This window comes from Chelon labrosus (assembly GCF_963514085.1).
Source record: "Chelon labrosus genome assembly, chromosome: 18".
Taxonomy (NCBI): Eukaryota; Metazoa; Chordata; class Actinopteri; order Mugiliformes; family Mugilidae; genus Chelon; species Chelon labrosus.
Window position 1 is genome coordinate 13,726,278 of NC_140351.1, and position 24,582 is coordinate 13,750,859.

The 24,582-nt window shown below is 40.5% G+C and overlaps 1 protein-coding gene across 1 annotated transcript in view; it reads left to right on the top strand.

Moving 5' to 3' along the window:
* tmtopsb (teleost multiple tissue opsin b) overlaps window positions 1-22,753 on the top strand; it is a gene marked incomplete at its 3' end in the record, with an annotated part of 35,128 nt that extends 12,375 nt beyond the window's left edge. The window contains exons 3-4 of the mRNA XM_084565860.1: window positions 10,743-10,976; window positions 22,457-22,753. Coding sequence (XP_084421986.1) covers window positions 10,743-10,976; window positions 22,457-22,753 — 531 coding nt within the window. The remainder of the gene's footprint in view (window positions 1-10,742; window positions 10,977-22,456) is intronic.
* Window positions 22,754-24,582: the final 1,829 nt, after the last annotated feature.

A 24,582-nucleotide genomic window follows, 5' to 3' on the forward strand; every position in this document is an offset into this window, starting at 1 on the left:
TGTAGTAGCCAAATATGAGTAGCTATGGTTGGCTGTGCCTTTAGCTGTATATATAATATGTTCTATGAAATTATGGCAAATACAGACTCTACTAAACTTGAGGAATGTAAAATCAGGTGATAATATGTATGTCCAAACCAGCTGTTTTTCTTGATGGTGGATTGTCATCTTTTACTGTTTAAAAGCAAAAGTGTTTTTGCTACATTTAGATCATAATTGTGTGTGATAAGTTATTAAAAGCTTAAATAATAAGTTTAATTGCTGTATAAATGTAGATATAATGACTTCATGATACATAACTTCCTTTATGTCAATGGATACGGCAGCTCCACGCCGACTCAAAGGATTAACCGCGCTTGAGCGACTGTTGGTGCGTCGTATGTCTTCTCACTAACTGTGTGGGAAGGTGTAATGTCTGTGTTTGTGGCGGTGAACCAGTCTGTTCATTTCTGAGGGCCCTGATGTGTTTCTGTGTTGATGTTGTTTGCAGAACAATTTAATTTGCCACACCATTTGCTGGTTCATGTGCCGTGCTACTTTGGCTCCTGTGCCCGCAAGCACAGGGAAAGTTTTTTTTGTGCTCGGTTTTTGGAGCATGGTCTCAATTTAAGAGAAAATGTGTGTGTGCAAAAATTTTACTAGTAAAACTGTATAAATGAACATTAAGTGCAATTCTTATATTTCCTAGTAAAATGTAAACCTACATTAGCACTTAAGCTTAGGTTGACTCTTTGGGCTTTTGATAAAATATCTTGGCAGCTATTGGATGGATCCGAATCTGAATATTATAATATGCAAGGTGGGGTCTCCATGGATGGGGCTTGTTTGTCCATCACATCCCACAGATGCTCAGTGGGATTGACATGCATGGAAGAACCAGAACCAGTATTGGTATTTTCAACAATTTGAGCTGTAGTAGCTCATCAGTTGGATCGGACGTGGCTAAATGAACCTTGTCTTTGTTAGCTTTTCCTGCTTTGAACAACTTTTGACAGGCTTTGATAGGTACTGGCCACTGCAGACCAGGAACATCTCACAAGAGCTGCAGTTTTTATAATGCTCTGACCCAGTTGTCTAGCCATCACGGTTTAATCCTCAAAAATAACACAATAACTGCCCAATACCAGCTTGTTAGCCTTTTGATTATGGCCTTGTTTGCATGCCAGCATCAGCGCTCAAAGCATTGAAATCCCTCAACTATAAACTATGAATAAACTCAGAGCAGCTTTTTCAAATTCTGTACAGTTTCTCCACCTCTGTGGAAAAGGAGATTTAAAGATATGAATGAGACAGAACAATTATGATAGATGTTTCAACCTGAATGAGCTGGTGCTTCCTGCATCAGAGCAGATCATTTCTAATTTTTCATCACCGCACAAGATGATTTAAATTATTGTTTAAATGTCTTAGGATGTCTTGAGTGGAGGAGTTACAACAGAGGATGAAAGCAACGCTGCAGTTCTTTTGCCAATATGAATTCATTAAACTGAGGAATACAGAGCCATCTGTAGTGAGAAGTCTCTTAGCATATTGCTTCCTGTCAGTGATGGCAGATATACTGATGGATCAGTGGATGGATAGGTGTAGAGGGAAAATAAAGAAGGGATGGTTAAGAAACAAGGAGCCCTCTGTTATGAAACACACTTCAATTCAATTAGATTTAATTTTATTTATATAGCGTCAGGCGGCACAGTGGTGAGGTGGTTAGCACTGATGCCTCACAGCGAGGAGGTCCCAGGTTCGAATCCATGGGTTCTTTCTGTGTGGAGTTTGCATGTTCTCCCTGTGTCTGCGTGGGTTCCCTCCGGGTACTCCGGCTTCCTCCCACCATCCAAAGACATGCTCATTAGGTTAATTGGTGATTCTAAATTGGCCGTAGGTGTGAGTGCGACCTGTCCAGGGTGTACCCCGCCTCTCGCCTGATGACAGCTGGGATAGGCTCCAGCAGACCCTGCGACCCTTAACAGGAATAAGCGGTTACAGAAGATGAATGAATGAATGAATATATAGCGTCAATAGCAATACAAATTGTCTCAAGACACTTTACAACATCCGGCCTGAAATCCCCAGGCTTCTGAGCCTCTCTCCAACAGAGGCACTTATGTTATCCCACAGGCCAGAGGTAAATACTTTCTCCTCATCAGAAATTAATTGCAGATGCTTTGAAGATCAGTTAAGTTCAATTATTTAAAAAAACAAACAGATTTTTTCTGAGAGTCTGTAAAAATCTCTCTGGGTTATGTTTGCCGTCTCTCTCCTTTTCTAAAACATCACCTGTTAACATTTATATTCACAGACAGCTTTCATCATTAACTGCCAATTTAATTGGCCTGGCAGATCTTTGCTGGAGCACAATCAGTTCCCAGTGGAGCAACTCCAGACTAACTTTCTGCTACAAAACATTTGTGGGCGGGGAAGTTGTTCTGGCTTTCAAGCTAAAAGAATTCAATTTACTGTTGAGGAAAAACAAAATAAAATACTCCAGGAAGTCAAGATTGACATCAGACCAGCCAGCCGGTCTGTTTATCATCAAAGCTAAGCTAAATACTGAGAAATAGTTCAGATACATTCTCAAAAATGATCCCACACTTGAATGAATGTCTCTCTAATGAGGGGTCTCCAACAAAAACAGTTTAAACTTCATAGTGGTAGTATTTATTGTGACATTGACATTGCTGCCCAATGAAATGTGTCAATTTCCGACATCAAATTACACCAAGTGATCAAACTTGTGCATCAGACCTGTGGTGTGTTTAATTTTTGCTGTGCTGTCTTAAATGACCTGAAAGATATTTACTTTGCAGACTCAGCTGGCAGCTTAGTTGACACTCAAGACCCTTCAGTAACAACTTTTAAACCACTGAGTTGATGGGTTAATAGAAAATAAGGACCACACCATAAAGACAGCTTTTTTACAACTGGAACTGAACTACGATATTGAGTGATCTTGTGTGTAACTTGTGTAGTACCCCAGGGACCAATCCTTGGTCCTTTGCTGTTCCTCATTTACATTTCAGAAGCACAAATTTGTATCATCAAAGTTAAGCTAAATGACCGAAGAGTAGTTTTCTACATTCTCAAAAATGATACAACATAAATACTTCTCTAATAAAAGTTTTCCGACAGATCTGAACACTATGGCTTTAGTAGAAACTTGAGACCCTTAATAGAAAATGAACACTATGAAATTCATAATGTTAAAGTTTGTTGTGATGACTACATTGTTGCCACAAAAAAACAAAAAACAAAAAAACAACACAAAGGACTTTTAGCGGCGTCTGCAGAGCTACCATCCTTTAATTCTTGGTTATGTCTCTAAGATCAGATAAGATAAGATAAGATTTTATTCATCCCCATGGGGAAATTAGGGTGTTACAGCGGCAGTGCAAGATACAAAAAAGATACAAAAAAATACAATAAGGTAGACAAGAGAAACTATATAAAAGTAAATACGTTATGGTACAAAAAAATATATACGTATTGCATCAGGTTTTCAGTGGCTAACCAGAAGCTGAAATAACCAACTAGTGTAAATTGAGGGTTGAGGTGGTAAGGTTAAATATACATACTGACATTCATGAATATCATGAATTAAAACAAACTTCAATAGGAGTTGCACCAAGTATTGCACTAGAAAGACATCATATAATGACAGGTTGTATATACTGTGCTCTTGTGGGTCCTTAAAAGAAGCTCAGCAGCAGCAGAGCTAAGAAATGCTGATGTTCAAGAGTCTTACTGCTGAGGGGACAAAAGACCTCCAGAAGCGTTCCTTTTTGCACTGTGTGTACAGTCCCTGACAAAAGTCTTGTCACTTATCCATTTTGTAGAAACAACAGTTTATAACCTGACTTTTAATTAATCCATTGGTTTTAGAAATGGCTCATATGAAAGCTAAAACCCTCCCAAATTATGATTGATATACTAAAATAAATTTGCTTCACTGAAGAAAGATTGATCATTTAATGAACACAGAAAGGTCAGATTTTGGCAAGACAAAAGTTTTGTCGCCTACAGAAAGTAATGTGAAAATTGAGCAAATCATTTACTTCAAATACAAAAATATGATGCATAACATCAGTGAATTAAGTACTGGTGCTGTGAGATCCATATTTAATATCTTGTATGACTTCCATGAGCTTGAAGGACTGCATCCATGCGGTTCGACAATGATTCATACAATTTATTGATGAAGTCATCAGGAATAGCAAAGAAAGCAGTCTTACATGCCTCCCAGAGTTCATCAAGATGCTTTGGTTTCGTCTTCCATGCTTCCTCTTTCATTCTTCCCCAGACATGCTCAATGATGTTCATGTCTGGTGACTGGGCTGGCCAGTCCTGGAGCACCTTGATCTTCTTCGCCTTGAGGAACTTTGATGTAGAGATGGAAGTATGCGATGGAGCACCATCCTGCTGCAAAATTTGACCCCTTTTATGGTTGGGAATGTAAGAGGTAGCTAATACTTCTTGATATTTTACGCTATTGATATTGCCTTCCACCCTGCAAATCTCTCGCACACCCCCATACTGGATGTAACCCCAGACCATGATTTTTCCGCCACCAAATTTAACTGTTTTCTGGGTGAATCTCGGATCCATGCGAGCTCCAGTAGGTCTCCTGCAATATTTGCGGCGGCTGTGATGTAATTCAACCGAAGATTCATCTGAGAAATCCACCTTCTGCCACTTTTCCAGCGTCCATCCTTTTAGCAGGCTGCGGGCCTTGGCAAATGCCACACGTTTTTTTAATTGCCTTTTGTTTAGTGCTGGTTTCTGGGCACTGATTCTACCATGGAGGCCATTTCGAGACAGGATTCTAAAAACTGTTCTGGTTGACACGGGGACTTTAGGTGACCAGGCCTGGTGGAGCTCTGCTGCAGTGGAAAAGGGGCTGGCCTTGGATTTTCGAGCCAACAAACGGTCCTCCCGAGCAGTTGTCTTGCGGGGTCTGCCGGACCTGGGCTTGTCAAAAACATCTCCAGTCTCTTCAAATCTTTTTCTTATTCTTGTAAGACTGCTTTCTTTGCTATTCCTGATGACTTCATCAATAAATTGTATGAATCATTGTCGAACCGCATGGATGCAGTCCTTCAAGCTCATGGAAGTCATACAAGATATTAAATATGGATCTCACAGCACCAGTACTTAATTCACTGATGTTATGCATTATATTTTTGTATTTGAAGTAAATGATTTGTTCAATTTTCACATTACTTTCTGTAGGCGACAAAACTTTTGTTTTGCCAAAATCTGACCTTTCTGTGTTCATTAAATGATCAATCTTTCTTCAGTGAAGCAAATTTATTTTAGTATATCAAACATAATTTGGGAGGGTTTTAGCTTTCATATGAGCCATTTCTAAAACCAATGGATTAATTAAAAGTCAGGTTATAAACTGTTGTTTCTACAAAATGGATAAGTGACAAGACTTTTGTCAGGGACTGTACAGCAGTCTTTGGCTGAAGGAGCTTCCTAAAGTCCCAACTGTCTCATACAGGGGATGAGAGGGGTTGTTCCTGATGTTCAACAGTTTAGTCAACATCCTCCTCTCCCCCACCTGCTCCACTGAGTCCAGAGGACAGCCCAGGATGGAGCTGGCCCTCTTGATCAGTTTGCCCAGTCTATTCTTGCGTAGAAGGTTGCCAATGCAACCACAGCTGCCGAGGCCACATTTTTGAGGGTTTATGAGTTGTCAGTGAGCCCTGAAGGCAGGTAGAAGGCTAGACAGATCTCTTTGTCTTTTGTATTAGCTTTGCAAATGTTTATTTCATGGCTGTTAGCTATGCACTCCCAGTTATTAGACTGTTGTCCAAATGACCAAATAATAAATGATTCATTAAGAGAAATATGCCCCCCAGAATCTGAATCTGAATCTGATGATTTAATAATCTGATATTGTGTAAAAGTCTCCGGCAAATTTTGTTAATTTACAGCAACAAACTACAGCTGTGTGTGGAGAGAAACAAGAGAAGCCGAGTGATGAAGCTTGGCATCAGACCACCCAGAGGTGCTTTCAGTTCTGCTGTGCTGTCTTGAATGTACAGTCTGCTGGTGTGTGCATGTGTGTGGATTTGAATGTGTGTATTGTTGTTTCACAGCAGCCTAGGTGTAAGGTTACCTAAGGGGGAAGATAATCCCTTGCTTACACAGCATGCATTTTCCTCCGCTGCAGAGCAAACACACATGCAGTGATTTTCAGACTTTTGCAGAGTGTAATTAAATCTCTTGAGTGTATAGTCTGTTTGTTGAAACTCAAGACACTGTACGAGAGAGAGAAACTCAGGACGGCGGCATGTTTCTTCATCGCTCTGGTAGTTTTCTCTCTGTGGGAACTTTATTGATTTCTACTATGTATTTATAATTATTTTTATATTATTTCAAACCTCACTGCAATTAGTTTGGACCATTTTTGCAGCTTCATGTTCAGCACTTTGCTCCTTTACATCACACATGCATCATATCTTTTCCTTATGAGGATACTTAAGATTTAGGGTTAGCCAGTTCGCTTGACCTGGAAGCAGAAGAAAACATCTGCCCTGTTCTGTCTAGAAGTACCAGCTCATTTATTTAGTTCTGTCTTCTTTGCCTCTTCCATATAGAAGTGTGCAACGTTGTGTTACATGTTTTGCAACCTTTGTTTTAATTTTGTACTGTCTTAGGGACGTGACACACCAGGCTGATTTTCTGGTGTGCATCTGTGATCACAGATTTGGCAGTGTATCCTGCACTGTTGGCACTGGCAGGCCCCCCGTCACCGGTTTTTCAGCTGATTCATCATGTTAAATTGGTGGCAATCTGACTAAACAGAGGTGACAAAAGTAAACGAAGCAACAGATTGCTCTTTATTTATGGTTCAAGGGAGACCAGCTCTGTATGATGTTTTGTAGTAGCCTCTTGTTGTGGACTTGTACATCAAAGTACATATCTGACCGAGCATGGTCCAAATACCTGGCTGTGTGTTTTCCCCACATGATTTATTTTTATCGAGAAAGTATTTTTTGTGGACTTGGGACAAGCAGGGATCCCTGAAGGCATTTTTGCAGGAGTCATCCGTATTAACGCATAACATCCTCCCATTCTCCAGAGTCTTGTCTTCCAGAGTTGTCCTTGTCAAGTCTAAACTACCAAATTTGCATATTTGCCCCTAGCTTCCTAGCCTCCCAGGTAATGAAAACGCTTGTCATAGCTGTGCCCCAGGCTACATCACTGACCTTTTAGCGCCATACAGGCCGGCACGCACCTTGAGATCAAGTCTACAGTCTGCTCCAGGGGCCCGGCTGAAAACAGAAAAAGGGAACAGGCCATTCACAGTCATGGCCCCATGGGTATAGAAATTATCTGCCCAGGAAAATCAGGTCAACTGTGATCTTAAAACATACTTCTATCGGAGAGCCGCTCCTGATTTGGGGTAAGTTGGGGTTAGATTAGGGTTTGTGTTATGTGTAGAATTGTATGTCTTTGTAAAGAACTTCGCAATTTTGCTTTGAAAAATTTTGCCCTTGTGATTGACAAATACAGACTACTGCCAAGTGCTGGTGTGGAGAGTTATTTCCCTTCACCCAGCTGACCATTGGTTTTACTCTTTGTGGTTTGTGGTGTGTTCAAGGGCAGATTGTTGGTCCAGACACAGGGGAAGCATCATCACGGTCAGGCTTTGTGCTCGGTGGGTCCTTGATGTTGGTTTGTTGTGTCCGAGTCTTTAAGCTTTTATCTGTCATACAGACACTAAATTACTCCTTTGCCAGATTAAATTATAGCTTTTCTACTTATTTCCTCCTTGGGTTCCTAATGGAGCGAACAAAACAGCACACAAAGAAGACAAGGACTATTAATATTACAAGCTGAGTTCAACATGAAATGAGGTAATAAGACAACTCTGTGGCTCCACAATGCCTGATGCTCTGTTGAAGTCCAGCAGAGTGTGCTTTCACTACTTACAGATGGGGTTGCTTGCAGAGGTCAAGCACGCTTGGACGATAACTATCCTTCTTCTTCCTCACATTGTTTTTCATTTTGTTCTCAATAAAGTGTGGCATCCGTGACGTTCTGCAGCATTACGACATGATGGAGCATGTCCTTGATCATGTGACAGTGTCTGCGCCATTACTGACCGGACGCTGTCTCATGTCGTAACATATTATAGATTTTCCTGCACACCCTGCCGTTTAAAAATGACTCGGGTGGTCACAGGCCTGAAATATTCTTTAAACATTTTCCAGCTGACTCAGCAACTGTCACCAGGATTGAGAGACTGCAGTGTGCTCGGAGTAACATAGAAGACGTGAGTTAGTTTGGCAAATCATTGTTCTAAAGGTCACAGCTCGGAGATACAACATTATGAAAACCATGCTAATATGTCTTTTGGCGCGGGCTGGCTTTGGTGCCTTAGGCGAAAGTATGTTTTGGACATTTGAGGAACTACAGTTTGTAGCGCTTGAGCATCAGTTTCATTTTTCAACCCTGAAGTTTTTGACTGTTTGGATAATCTGTCACAGCAAACATTTTTAGTTGCCCTCATCTTTTTTTATTTTTTTCCTTCTTCTGTCCCAGTTATGTCTCATGATAACACAGCTGGAAGCAGACACCGCTTTGCTTCATGCGGTTCAAGGATGTGACTTGTGTGGGCTGACAAATAGCAGAGTTAGTGCTCTTAATGTCTAGGACAGACGTTCTCGTCTTACTCAAAGACCTGAATCTGATTTACATTCAAGGTTAGAGATCTGAAATGAAATCTGGCAATGGAAAAATAACAGTTTTATCAAAACACTGTGGTCAAGAAGAAGATTTAAAAATATTCCAGTGACAACTCATTGAGAATAAGAGCAAAGTATTGGACTTTTTGTAATTACCTTGCATTGCAGCAATGTTGCAAAGTGATATTTGGAATAACCTGAGGATCAAATGGCAGAGGGACTTAGTATGTGAAAAAAATTACGAAGAATGGATGAAAATATGGTCAAATACCTGGATATATGTAAGAGAGGATAGAGGGACATATACTCGACATAGTCATTTTATTTCATTCCTTTTAAAAGGGAACTACTGTTTTTTACAACCTGGACCTTATTTCTGGCATAAAATACGATCGTTTACTCACCCATATAACTTTGGTGTAATTTGTAGTCTTTCTGGAGATAATTAGATCAGCATATATCCATATAGTGGGAGTGACTGGGGCACCGCGAAACTCGTTCATTTTGTTATCATACACTAGTGCTATTCCCCGTTGAGTCTGGAGTTACCTGTTATCATCGTCCGGGGGTCTTAGATGGTCGACTGTAATCTGCTACTGCTATGGTTCGTCCACAACCTCAGAAATGGAAAAATATTCAGCCACGTTGCAAAAAACTACCAACCGTCGCAGGTGTGTGTGGCGCTCAGTGATGACATCATCCAGGTCAGAAGACATCAATCTACAGACCCCGAATGATGATAACAGGTAACTCCCGACTCAACAGGAAATAGCACTAGCGTACAATAACAAAATATTGGTGAAATGAACGAGTTTCGTGGCAGATAATGCGTTATTTAGGCTGCGTTTCGGTGCCCCAGTCACTCCCACTATGTGGATATATCTAAATATCTCCCGAAGGACTACAAATTACACAAAAGTTACATGGGTGAGTAAACGCTTTCTATGCCAGAAATAAGGTCCAGGTTGTAAAAAACAGTAGTTCCTCTTTAAGCTTCATAGGACGGTCCTGCTGACTGATGATTTATGCTGGAAATGTGGGACAGATACAGGAACATTTGTACATGCAATCAGGGAACGTAAGCTTGTTAACCCATGTTGGGATAAAGTTGTAGAACCTATAAAGATGTGGGTAGGTACCTAAATCACAGAGGCTATGTCTCCTTGGATGGAGTGGATGGAGTGGATGGAGCGTATGTTTAGTTGTTGTTTTGTTCTTTTTTCTTCCCATTGCAGTGTGTAGTTACCAAGAGTCTTTGGTTTTTATTAAGAATGATGCCGTTGGATCGCTCACATTTGAATATAAAATAAAAAGTTGACTGACGAAAAACAAAAGACACAAGTGAGAGAAACTGTCCACATCGATGACTTGAACTTACTGTAATGAATCAACTCAGTTGGTTGTCAAGGTTGCCATGACAACAGTGTCAGGAGCTGTGACTAATCCATGGCTATGCTGCATATTAAACATCAGTATTGATCAGTTGAAGGTGTTACACTTTATAATGTTTCGTGCCACGAGCTGTTTCCTGGGTCCAGAGTTGTCATGTTTTACCCCACAAGCTTTGCCAATATGAGACGAAGACGTCAAGAAAAGGCTACTGGAAGACTTGTAACAATCAATGCCCCGGTTGGACACAAACTGAAAGCGCGTCATGCTGCTGCTGTTTGTGTTTTAGCCCCTGTCAATGTCTATTCGCCACATGACTGCATTTTGGCCCAGGTTTGATTTTTCTCAGGTCTTATCAGCTCAGACCTGTCTGTCCTGCTCTGATCGTGTTTTACTTTTTATTTATTCTTTAAAATTAATGTTTGCATCTCAGGTTTTCCACCGGTTTGATTTTGGCGACGATAGGAACAGAAATAAAACACCTTGATCGTATCTCCGAGATTAAAGCCACTGTGAGGAAAAACTGTGGGGAAGTTTGAATTTAGGATAAATAATTTCTGGTAAAAGTTCTACAAGCTGTTGAAACTTCATTGTGGTTGTTTTCTTTACATCTTCCCAAACATTTTTTTGTTAATTATTTTTTTTGTGTCTGTGTCTCAGGTCCGCAGTGTGAGTTCGGTGGTGACCCGTCGCCGTGATCAGCGGGTGCTGGTGATGGTCATCACCATGGTGGTGTGCTACCTGGTCTGCTGGCTTCCCTACGGAGTCGCAGCGCTTCTCGCCACGTTCGGCCCCCGAAACCTTTTGACCCCTGAGGCGAGCATCACGCCGTCGCTGCTGGCCAAGTTCTCCACCGTCATCAACCCTTTTATTTACGTATTCATGAACAAACAGGTGAGTGTTCTCTGTCACTGCATTTCTCTGAGTTATCGCTCTTCATCTTTCTGTTTCTGCTGCGTCTGTTCCTGTTCTATATCAGAAAAGAAGCCTCTTGGTATCCTAATGTAAATCCATCACACAAATGACAAAGCAGAAAAATGAAGAGACCTCGGGAAACACTTAATCAAAGTCAGGAACAGTTTGTGTCGACTATTGGGAGCTAAAATCATGTGTCTAAAAATTCAAGTCACTTTTCTTCTGACCAAGTAGTTCCAAGAGTTTGTAAGGTCACACTAAGCTGATGGTGTCGGGCTATTAGTGGCTCTGTTCAGACCTTGTATTAACATCTGATCTGGGTAATCTGATCGCAAATAACCAGCTTTAGGTACGTGTGTTCACACCTGGCACTAACATGTGTCTAAAAATGCGTCTCCAGCCAGCTCTTCAGATCTAATTTCGCGCTCTGTATGCAAATAAACACTGACATCGCCCGGGGTGCAGTAGAATTTTTTTTAACAGCAGCTGTCTCTAATGGACGCAACAATTATTTACTTTCACACGGACACCGTACCTATGTACCGGCTAGTCTTTGCGGTGTGTTCAAGTGAAAATTTCTGTCCCAGACACAGATGACATGAGGGGTTATCGTGGTCAGCCTTGGTTGGTGGAAGGTCTTAAATGTGAGTTTGTTATGTTGGGCCTTAATGTTAGACCATGTTGACAACTTGCCTGTTAGAAAATGAAAAACACAGCATATGATGCTTTCATAGAGAGACTAGACAAGCGGACTGAAAACATACATTTTGCCTATAAACAGGAAATACATGACACAAACTCGATCTTCACACGGATGTCAGCTGAAATAATTCTTAGCTCCTTGTGACATTATTGAACTGAAATAATTCTTAGCTCCTTGTGACATTATTGAATGCTTTCTGATTGGATGCTGTCACAGATGTTAGTTACGGGTTTATGCAGGACTAAAGACTTGTCTAGTCTGAAACTAGCTAGTAAGGGTTCACATTATGTGAGGTTTTAGCCCCCCCCCCCCCCCACACACACACATACACTTAAAACATGAACTCTTCCGAAGAAGGTCCTAAATAACCTTGATGTAAGATCCCTAAAGAGTATCAGATCATGTCAACACACGTTCAATAGTCGATTAAAAGAGAAGTAGTTGACTTCTCAGATTTGGGGATTGGTGGGTAGAGGTGAGCTATGCTTGAGCTCTAAAGGCTGATTCTTAGCTTCCATATCAATGTGCGCAGATAGCTGCATACTCAAACTCAACACACCAGACTAACTGCACACAAGCTTCTTTATATACCGTATTTCAGGGAATATCATGATGGTGACATCTTGACAGCGAAGAAAAAAGCTGCTTTCTTTACTGTGTTGGATGACACAAAAAAGAAAAATGTCACATCCAAACTAGGTTTTTATCTCATTAGCAAGGAAACTGCAGCATATATTAGCAAACTGTATATTGCTTTCTGTATTATTCGTTGTCACGACAGCAGTACGTTCAGCAAATACTCCCTGAACAATTAGAGAAACGTATCCTTGAACATGTTACATGTGGGCTGTAAAACTGCGACTCAATGGCAGTTTCCAATTAGCAGAAAATCAGAAGTTGCTTCAAGGCTAAAGAATCAGCCTTTTACTGTATCTCTACTCTCCGCTCTTTAAGCAAAGACTATTGTACCAAACATTCACAAAGCAGCTACTCTTTCATCCAGAGCGTTTGATGTTGCTGAATCGCACATCTACAGCAGCAGATTATATCATCTGTTGCTAATTACCCTTAATTCCGTAAATTACTTGTCCGAAAGCCAAAATGAGAGTTGAACATTATCCAGTTAATGTGCCCAACGTGAGCCAGTGTCCCTATGGAGCCAAAAGTTGTCTTTTAGAGAGAGGAAACGCAAATATGCAGCTGGAGCATAACAAGAACAACGTGGGTTTCATGTATGGTACATATGGAAGGGGGTTAATAAGACATACAACAGACAGATGAAACACACACCCACACAGTTCCCAGGTAAAAGATGACTTTCGTCATATTTTTGAAGAAACATATCTCTTTAAATTCCAAGTATTATTATACAGTTATTTCATCAGTGGTATATAGGACACCATAGTATCCATTAGAGCTACAGTTATACAATGAATGTGGAGTCAAAGTAAACTATCTCTTAGCTTTTATTTGAGGGTATTCACGCCCAAATTGGAGAATTTACACCTCTTTAATATTTGGTGTCCTCTTTTTAAAGGGACCAAAAGTGATAGTTGACTCAGAAGCTGTTACATGGATATTCCTTCATTGTTCCTTTGTTAATTAAACAGGTAACATATGTGGGGTTGATTCCAAGTATGTTCAAGTATATTTGGAAAATGTTGTCACGAAGCCACAACGTGTATTAAAAGGAGCTTTCAATATAAGTGACACAAGCCATCCTAAAAACCCGTATATAACCAAGATCTACAGGCAACAAAGGCCGACTGTGACGTCACCAGTGTTTGGATCAAAAAGTTGCACTCGAATGCATCACAATGACCCCGCCGTGAAAGGAAACAACTCTTTACACCAGGAAGTGGCAGTAATCTGTATTCATCATCAAGAAGAGCTACTATTAGCTGGGAGATAGGAAGCTAGGAAGAGCTACAAACCGACATAAAGAGCTGGCCTGATTCATGCTGAACTGGGAGCCATCTGGGTGCTCCCTTTACTTTGTCATTTACTTTACTTTGGTCACTTCTGTTTCTCTTCTTGTGCTCTGGTTCTCTAAACTAACAGCCAATAATCAATTTAGACGAGTGATTGTGCCACTGATCGAGCCGAGAGACGTCCCGGTTAAGATTCATTTAAAGTTTCACTTCACTTCTATGCTGTGACCTGACGTGCACCTCCCCAGGAATGTAACTACGTGCTGCAGCCGTGATCGGTCCAAAATGCATTTCCTCGTTGACTCAGTGCCCAGAGAACAGAAACTTTTCCTTTGTTCAGGCTCCAGTATGCCATCTATTCAGATATCTTCTCTATGTTCTGTGCTGCGGTGATTTCAGTGAAAGTAACTGTTGATCCACATTTATTGACTTCATCTCCAACATGAAACCAGTTGGCCAGTCGCTACCTAGTGTTTTATTGGCGTAGTCGCAGAACAATGCCGACACACCAGCGCACAGGTGTAAATGCTTTCAACAGTGTGGCCCGTTACAATGCAGACTCCGTGTAGGCCTGTTGCAGGATATAAACCAAGCTTTAGTGCCAACTGTGCAGGACTTACCTCCCTAAATACAAGGGCCATTGTTGCAGTGTTGCCAGCCCAACACCGGCAAATGGTTAACAATGGGATTGGTGTGTCATGGCACTTAATCTTCAAAAACAAAACAAATCCATCAGAGACATAGCAATACAATAGTTGTTAATGAATGTGTCTGTACCTTTTGTGGACACGCATAGGAGGAGGCTATTGTAAGAGCGCATTATGAAAAACGCATAGCTATGATAATATAAAACATGTCCATACAATACAAAGAAGTTTTAAGACTGTAAAATAGTCAGTGTATTTCTGATTCATTAACTTTAACACTCTTGCTATTTTGGCATTTCTATGTGGTTACAAAAAAAGCTTAACACCTAAAAAGTTTGAGTCACCTGATCTGTGTCTAACAACAGATCAGCTCTAATTATCTGCTGTCCTTTATTTGGGCAAAGAGAGAGAAAAAAAACAGATCTCCACTCTCCGTCTTCATTTACACCTTCAGACGAGAACACCTTCGCAAACACACACATTAGACACAGAGCTGTGACATTATTATAATGGTGTCAAAGCTATAACAGCATCAAGTCATAACACCTACACACACACTCAGCCTGCAGCATAGTGTAAAGAGAGTAATGGAAAAGAAAGAGGAAGTAATATTGTTGTCGCCTTTGTCGCAGATTTCAAGGTGATTTGTGCAGCATTTGTTGACCATCAATAAACCATTAAGGCCATCATTAGTAGATTTAAATAAGAACTGTAAGCAAATATTATCAGCACAGCTTCACACCTTCACACAGCTGTGGACTTTGAAAACAATTTTCCGCTTTTCTAGATCTCAGGTTTCCCCTGGTGTCATTCAATTACATTGAACATTAAATATTATCAAAGCTTATTCTTGTTCTTAGAGAAAAAAAAAAATAAGGCAATAATAAGTAAAATAGTAAGACGGGTGAGAAATAACATCTTATTTTTAGGCACAAAGAAGTAAATTTAATAACTAAATTAAAGAGCTGGGACCTAGTCTGCTCTGATTGGCCTGAGCAGGCTCCGCCCACACATGTTCAAGCTGAGAGTGCCAGATCTCATGACGGAGAGGCCGCTGAACTCACTGCCATGTTCATGAAACCAATTTGACGCGGTGGATCATAACACTGGAAGGGACGGTTAGAGAGTGGTAAACTGTGTCCGTAAAGGGATGCACATGGTCAGGAACAATGCTCAGACAGGCTGGAGCCTTCAAACCATGACTGATTGGTTTCAGAGGGCTCAAAGTGCGCCATTGCCGTCATCCTTGACTGTTGATTTTGAGTTTCATCAAACCAGGGTGCATGTTTGTAGTCCTCAGTTGCTGGGACTTTGCCCCATGCATCCTCAGATTTCCGTTCTTGGCTGGAATCTGCTCAGCACATTCGTAGAGAGCAGTGATCTGACTTGCCGTGACCTTTCTGTGAGCTCCAGCCAGTCTGGCTCTGCTCTCCTGACCTCCACTTCCAGACTCTAGCGACTGCTGTGGAGAAAGTCAAGGAGGTCAGTAATTTCAAAAACACTAAAACCAGCCCAACAATCATACCACAGTCAAAGGTCCCATTTTTCCCTAACTCTAATGTGCACATTAACCGAATCTCCTGACCTCCACCTGCAGGATGTATCATACCGCTGCCACTTAATTGGATAACTACATTAATAAGATGTCTCCGATAAAGCTCTGCAGAATGTGTCCATTACGACGTCAACATGTTTTGGTGTCCTAACTTTCGAACAATGGAAGCTTTATCCACATAGTCGGTTAAATAAGCTTTTAACACAAGGAAGAGTTTAAGAAGTAGGGCCATCCATTTGCTCCCCTTTTTCTACGATAGCTAATTCAGCTATTGCTTATGGTGTGAGATTTCCTGATGGCTTATGATGCTTTTCAACGTGTCCCGGCCATGGTAGAACAAGTTTTTACACCTCTGAGTAGTTGATGTTAAGAAAAGCGAGGGGAACATGAGGGATGGAAATGCTTCAAGAAAAAGAAAGAAAAAGGAGGAAAGGAAAAATGGCACGAGGAAAGGTGTGAAAGGAGAGACATAGAAAAAATACGTGTGCACTGAAAGTAGAAAATCCGTGAGAAGGAGGACTGAAGGTAGTGTAGTGTCAAGACGACAGGTGTTTTTAAGAAGGGAGTGAAGAACAACAAAAAGAGGGGGAAATGGGAAAAGAAAATCTAACATGCGCAACGCCAAATAAATTAAGTAAAAGGAAATAGATTGGCAGCGAAGAAGGAGTGAAAGACATTCAGTGTGAAATTAATAGACATGCAGATGAAAGACGGGTAGGACAGGGAAAGGTGACGGGCAGCAGGAGTAAAGGACGAAAGTTGTTTTTAATCTCCAGAGGTAATGTGGCTTTGATTTTGATTAACATGTGATGTTACTATCAGGGATCGACACACCGTAGCTGTGACCTTTCCTTTCTCTCCCTCCTTTTATCTGCCTCTGTCGCTTTTTATCTGCTTCCACCTCAGTCTGTCGCTCAGGTGTTCAGGTTGTCACTTTTGAGCTCGCGAGACATTTAACTTTCTTTGATGGCTGACTTGTTTACCAAGTTTTTTTCACTTTGCGTGTGATGATTAAGCCACTAAGTGAACTTTTCAGATAAGCGCCCGGGATGGCCGCGCTGTGTGGCGCTTTCAGTCTTCAGTTCCTCCCAGCCCATGACTATGGCAGCAGTGTGTTGAGGCGAGTTGAAGACTTCAAGCGCTGTGCAGATTCACGCCCTGGACCACAGCCGCCGTCGAAGAAATGACACCTTTCCACCTTTTTGCTTGCACGTTTCTGCAGAAGCTGTTATTACCAGTGTCAGTCTGTGAACTTATTGCTTCACTCCTCGTACATTTCAAATTTCCCTTGTTGGCTGCTTCACGATATATTTTGTGTTTCTGTTAAAGATGTTGCGCAGTGTTTTTGCAAGTTTTCTGAAATTTCAGCAAAATAAAATGTGCATGTTTTCATCGGCTAACATCTGTATGTCAATATTTTCACGACTGATGGAAAGTAACTAAACGTAGACCTCAAGCACAAGTTAGAGGCATCATGAGCTATAATCCAATTATGGGATTGCCTGATTTTGAACTTTCTGCATGATTTAAAGCTTATATGTATGTGCTTTTACTGAATGCAGGGGTTTTACACAATGCAGTGTCAACATGGACTCAAAAAAGCCCAGAATATTCCCCGCTGCAGTGGTGCAACTGTAAATTTGTCAGAAATTCATAAGATGATTGATTAATCCTTTGGTCATACAAACGTTATCATACTGTCATATTTTTACATGAAATCTGTCAATATCTATTGATATATAATGATTAACTTTTATTCAAGCCTAATTAGAAAAGTTTACTATTCTGTCATAAATTATTATGATTGAGCTCTGATGGCTTTTGCTGATTGCAATGTGAAATTGGCTCTTTATTATTTATCTGCTAAAAGTTGCCAGTATCCACAAATTGAATTCTCTGATGTTTTGTTTTATTGATCTGCAGTAGACGCACGAAAACAAACTGTTTTTGTAAAAGCACTGGAAAGCAGCGTTGCCATGCTACTCTTGAGTCTTTGTTGAGTTCCTGTCTAAAATTAAAAAAATCCACCACAATTGTAGATGGACATAAACGTTGCGCTGCATCAGCGTAGTTACAGAAAGTATTTAAGGAATCAACACCACCAATGTCATCAATGCCATTGAAGCCCTACGCCCTACAGTACTCTGCAAATACTACACAAAAGCTTCCAAAGTTAAAGGGGAATTACCGTTTTTTACAACCAGAAATAAGGTCCAGGTTGTAAAAAACGGTAGTTCCCCTTTAAGTTTCTAACGATAATTAATTCAAAAGAATTCATCAGAAATGAAGGATATTCCACTAAATAAATATCTCCCTGAAGCCTTCATATAATGAGCAACTAAACCTGCCTGCTTCTGCAGCCAATGTAGACGTACCTGAACAGTTGTGGCTCCACGCTGCTTTTTTTAATCAGACAATATTTTCTCGATTTAAATGAACGGATCATCTGTCTTTGTACATGAGGAACAGCTTGCTCTGAGCTTCATGAATATAGCACTCCAATTAAATCTGGAAAATAAAAAATAAAAAACGGAGAAGGTCATACAAAATGAGGATTTCAACTAATCAACAGTTGTTCACACAGAATGTGCCAAAGCTGAATCATCTCACAAGATTTACTAGAAAAACTGCAAAAAGTAAAAACACAACGTTGAGCCTCAGAAATACCACCAAGAGATGTTTCCACACCACCTGGAGTTTGGTCAGACAAAGGTCAAAATCCAAAAGAGTCTAGAAAGATATTACTTTCAGCCCTTTAATAATCCTGCCATGTGTAACTTTATATAGAATGTAAACTAACTGCGTGACCTTTGATTTCCTGCAGCATTTCATTGCTTCTTCGTGCCTTAAATGTCATTTGTGTTTTCTCATGAATGAATTTGTCTCCTGTGATACACCTCCACCCAGAGGTCTGTTTATGTGCAGCCATAAAGAAGTGATAGAGAAGTGCTTGATGACGAGTAAAAGTGGAGCACTGCAGTCACCTTCACCTGCCTCACCTCCGTCTTTTTATTACCCCAATTTACATTCTTATATTTTGTTCTTGTTTACAGTGTTTCGGACTTTCTGTTAGAGTGGGCTTCTTAAAATGTCTCAACCGTAACTTCCATGACCTTCGTGTCTTAAAGTGATAATGGACTGTTTGTTTATCTTTACTCAGTTTAGTGTTTTTTATCACATTGATCCCACTGTGGGATAAATAAAGGATTATCTTATCTTATCTTACAGCAAGGTGTTTTGCTGTATATAGCAGTACTACCTTAAATGCATTGAAAAGGCAGGAAATTCCTCCTGTTAACTTTTGACAAGGTCAATCTCTTCACTGAATACCATGTCACTGTGAATCTGTCTGTCACTATGAGACATGCTGTTTATTTTACTCTGTTGATGTTTTTGGTTTTGTTCAACATGTAGAAAATAAAGAAAAACCCTTCGATATCCAAATGCTTGACATGGTGTTACATAAAAATACATTATTAACATAAAACAGAGCAGTTAAATTATTCAGGATATTATATACAAACTTCAAAAGAGATATTCAAATTTTGGTTCACTGCAGCCAGACAAGCGGAAATGTCAAGGTTCAGAAATTAAGCTAACAAGGAAGTGCAGTTCCGCTAATGTCCACTTGGACCTGGCTCCAAAAGTTTGTACTTCAATGTCAACACATAAAACATTATTTCAAGTGTTGTACATTTTAAGGTTCACCCCAAGTAAGAGCAGGGACAACTAGTTTTATACTGGAAGCAAGAAAGACCACCTCGCTACCCAGCCGCTAGCAAAGCAGCATAGCACTTAGCCTAGCTTGGTATTCTTAGCTTGCATGGTAGAGTTGAGTTAGGGCGTGCTTTCACCACTAAGCTTCATTAGCTCCAGGCCCATGACCATTTTTGGATTTTTTTGTGTGTGAAAGTGCGGAGCCAAGCACAACCAAAATGGCGGCCGCCATGCTGCCACACTTTACTCTTCAAAACTGCCCTTGAGAAATCCACCGGGTGATGTCGCGGTGGGTTTATACATATTTTATATGGTACAGTGAATAGTTAATCCCTGTAGACCTCCATGTTAAAATGTCCAACTTTCTTCATTCATGACAACTGTATGTAATCTGTTATATCAAGGCTTAAAGTAGTGGGCGTGGGGGCTTTGAGTGGCAGGTGGGTGCCATCTCTGGTCGCCAGCTGTCTGCCTAGCTATCACCTGCTCGCTTCCACTCTCCTCGCACTCCGCATCGTTGTCTATTTTAAATTTAGCCTCGAGTTACACGAGTCTAGGACTTCCAAGATGGCTTCTGCCAGTGCCGTGACACTGAGCTTCAGGAAACCTACAGGTGATTTTACAGAGGGTTTGTCCATCTTCATTTATAGAGATCAACTCTCCCAACAATCCTGAAACCAGTCCTAATTCTCTTGTCTAAACGTATAAGCCACCACAGCAGGATCACATGTTCATCTGTGTTAAGACACACACATGTTTGAAGTGTCCAGTGAGGATTTGGTCACTCCTCAGTCTTAAGACCCAATCTGTGCCTGATCTCAGCTGTAATCCCTCCTGACATCGGCTTGTCCTGCTGCTTCTTCATTTTCTCCATCTCACATTTCTTCCCCACTTTGCACATCTACTCTTTTTGCTTCCTCCGGGGGTCTTGCTTTCAAACCAACACCCTTTTTTTCCCCCCCTCCCCTCAGGCGCAGCTCTCCCGTAGATTAATACTCTGGGATTTGAACAGTAGAAGAAGATTTGAGACAGAGAGCTCATTCTGGGAGCGGGATAATTCCCTCTGGGCAACAGAAATTAATTGGCTCATATATGATGAATTGCCAGCTAGCTGCGTGAGTTAGTTAAAAAGCAAACTGGTCCCATTTGTCATATCAATCAGCCTTTATTTTTCAAAGGGTTGAAGCGTGCTTGAGGAAACAGCGCCCTCTGATGATGTAATAAGACGAACCCGAGGTGTCACGTTTCACACAGCGCGCCTGTTTGATCTGTGGCGCCCTGGGGAAATGTAGTAGACTTTAAGTATACATTTGGAACAGGAGAGTATACTAAGTACACTACGTTTATCCAGGGTATGCCTGCTGGACGCCAACATGGAGGACAGAAGACGGATATGAATGCTGTTTGAAAAGTCTAAAAGTTATTTTCAATGACTACTACGACTACTACTAAGAATCGACTGTGTGTATGTTACAATCAGTTCAGCGTCTGCTACATTCACTGCTATGTTGTCTCAAATGATATTTCACATATATATATTTTTTACTGCTACTGCTTCTACTACAAATACTATCACAGACAGTGCACAACAGTTACTAAACTACTACTAACGTAACTGTTATAAAGGGTACCTGTATTTCTATTAAGTTACTACACAATATTTCTACTAATATTGTAATTATAACTGTCATGCTGCATCAACAGTAACTACTACCTACTACTACAGACCCCAGTACATGACACCACCCACAGTAATACTACTACTATTGTACAGCTATTGTACAGCTACTACTATTGTACAATATTGCAGAATTACCTACCTAAATTAGCTACAACTATTACTATAATTAAAAATATACAGCTACTAAACTACAACTGCCATCTGCTGAGACAATATAGACATTATATATTAACCTAGTATTAATACTAATACTACTATTATTACAATATATTAACTATGTAGTAGTATCATTTACTAGAGCAGTTATTAGTGTTAGTTTACTATTAATACAAACCAAGGTACCACAAAAATACTACTGTTGATACTAATGTTGCTACTACTCATTAACTCAGTTAACAATACTACTCCATCTACAACTACTACTGCTACTACAATACTTTAACATTAACTAGTGTTTAACGATGTAGTAGTTGTATTTTTACTATAATATAGTACAACTGTTATTAGTGTTAGTTAACTAACATTTAGTTATTTTGTAGTAATTGTTAGTGGCTTAATTAGAATATAAATTTATTACAAAAACATAGCTACTATAACTACTATTGTGATTCTAACATATAGCTATACGTTAAAGCATATTAATTCAAAGCATATTTTGATTGTGGACTAACATATTATATGTTTACAAAAGAAATCGCATGTATGCTGGCAAAATTAACAATATCTTACTTGTTTTCCTCATTTCTATTTATCTCCTGTGTGCTACTGTCTTTTAACTGTCTAATCCTGCAGTGTTGCTATATTTTCCACATTGTGGGATAAATAAATTATTATTATTTATTTGTTAGTTTCAGTTACTAACAGTACTGTAGGCAAGAGTACAGAGTGTACTAATATAACCTTTCATGTTTTAATTACTTTCAAGCGTGAAGACAATATTCATTTTAATTTAATCGTCTTTTCTATGGCTTCACCTCTCAATTATTGTCCTATTATGAATCAATATGCGTCGTAGCTGAAAGATATTAACTTGAACACCATTGTCTGTTCATGGCTCCCAGGTAGATCTATATTATATTAATCTGCCTCATTATTAAAACTGTCTTTATTAAAAAAACCTTTCCTGGCCTCGATGTGCTCTATATTGTTAGCATGTTACTCCCATTAAAACTGCCGCTGTTATTACTTCACTGCTATTAATGACAGTAGCCCTGTGTTTGTGTAGTTTCACAGGTGTTTCAGGGCGTTCTTCGGATGCACCACTCCTGAGCGAGGCTCCACCTTAAAGACATTTTCTCGGGTGACCAAGACTCTCCGCACGGCCCGCCAGGAGAAGGAGCTCCACGTGTCCGCCCCCGCCCCGTCCTCAGCCCTGCCCACGCCCAACTCCATCCACGACTCCTTGCAGGGAACCAATCACGCTGCTCCGTCTCCAATGAATCGAGACTGTGCCGCTTCTCAGACTCCTGCTGCTGTCAGCCCCAAACCTAAACTGATTCTGGTGGCTCACTACAGGGAATGAAAACAGACAGGACGACAGGAGCTGAACATTCACGGAAAAGAGAAGAAAGAGAAAACGAGCAGGGGAACAGGTCTCCAATTAAGAAACAAATCCTCTTAATAGCAGAAAAGAGCGAGCGCGAAGTGAGCTCAGCTGGAGTCTTAAATACAAGCTGGGACTTTAAGTCCCAGAGCAGGATATCGTTGTTCTGCGAGGTCGTCAAACAGGGAATAACAAGGGACAAACAGTCACCTCCTGCTTACCTGAGGCTCTGAGCACAAAGCAGACAGAAGATACAAAGATTAGGGCTACACATTGTGCTTTGTGTTACACACTCCTCCCATCAGGATGCCATAATCTTATTCATCACACAAGAGCACAAACGTTGCATCAAAGCTCACTTACCTCTGCCTAAAGTTTTGCAAAAAGGATCTCGAGGGATTCAGATTCACATCTAGCAAACTTGTATTAGTTTGTCAGGGTCAGGACGGTTTATTTTAGTGTGTTTGTTGGTAAAAAGGTCGGGGCTGCAGGGTCTAAACAGAGCCACCGCAAAGAGGCTGAGGATAAAACTGATGCCTTCTTTCAAAAAGTGATTACTCATGCTGAGATTCGGGCTCTTTTTGGGAATAAAATCATTCTTGGTTTAAGAGAAAATTGAATTTGACAAAGATAGATCATTAACACTTTCTCTGTAGCAGTTATAAGCAGTACAAACATTTAATAAATGGCTTATAACACACTGCAATAGAGTTATAAGCAGATAAAAAGCTAAACTGCTCTATGGAAACATTACACAGTGTCATGAACTACAACTAAATGTTTATGTGATGCTTAAAACATGCTATATAGAGAGAGACTTAAAGTTAACTGTTGCTGATGCATTCAGTGTAGCTTCTGGAAATTAAGTGTTTTTGGAATTAAACCCTTTATTTGTGTCAGTTCAGATGTGTTCATATTTTTTTTGAAGATTTATTAATGAATGTCCGGTGTGTGTCGTCTTTAAACGGGGAATGTGTTAGCTACACACCAAGAATCAGCATGTTTATTGGGCCGCCCTCAGCATGTCAGCAATGGACGTGGAAATAAGCACAGTTGCACTTTACTGATTCAGAGGAACCATGAAGAGGAAGTCATAAAATTGCATTTTCTGTGCCCCGGTAATTCAATTACAAAAAGAAAAAAAAAGAGAAATCCATATAAGTAGGTCAAGTTTATGCTGATTTATCTTTGTTACATACAGTATCTCACAGAAGTGAACACACCCCTCACATTTTTGTAAATATTTTATTATATCAAGTAGTCAGTGTACAGCTCGTATAACAGTGTAAAGTATAAACCGCTGGCAACAAAAGTGAGTACAACCCTAAGTGAAAATGTCCAAATTGTGCCCAAAGTGTTAATATTTTGTGTGGCCACCATTATTTTCCAGCACTGCCTTAAATCTCTTGGGCATGGAGTTCAGTAGAGCTTCACAGGTCGCCATTGGAATCCTCTTCCACTCCTCCATGGCGACATCACAGAGCTGGTGGATGTTAGAGACCTTGCGCTCCTCCACCTTCCGTTTGAGGACGCCCCACAGATGCTCAATAGGGTTTGGGTCTGGAGACATGCTTGGCCAGTCCATCACCTTTACCCTCAGTTTCTTTAGCAAGGCAGTGGTCGTCTTGGAGTTGTGTTTGGGGTCGTTATCATGTTGGAATACTGCCCTGCGGCTCAGTTTCCGAAGGGAGGGGATCATGGTCTGCTTCAGTATGTCACGGTACAGGTTGAAATTCATGAGACTCATGCAACCCCAGACCATGACACTCCCACCACCATGCTTGACTGTAGGCAAGACACACTTGTCT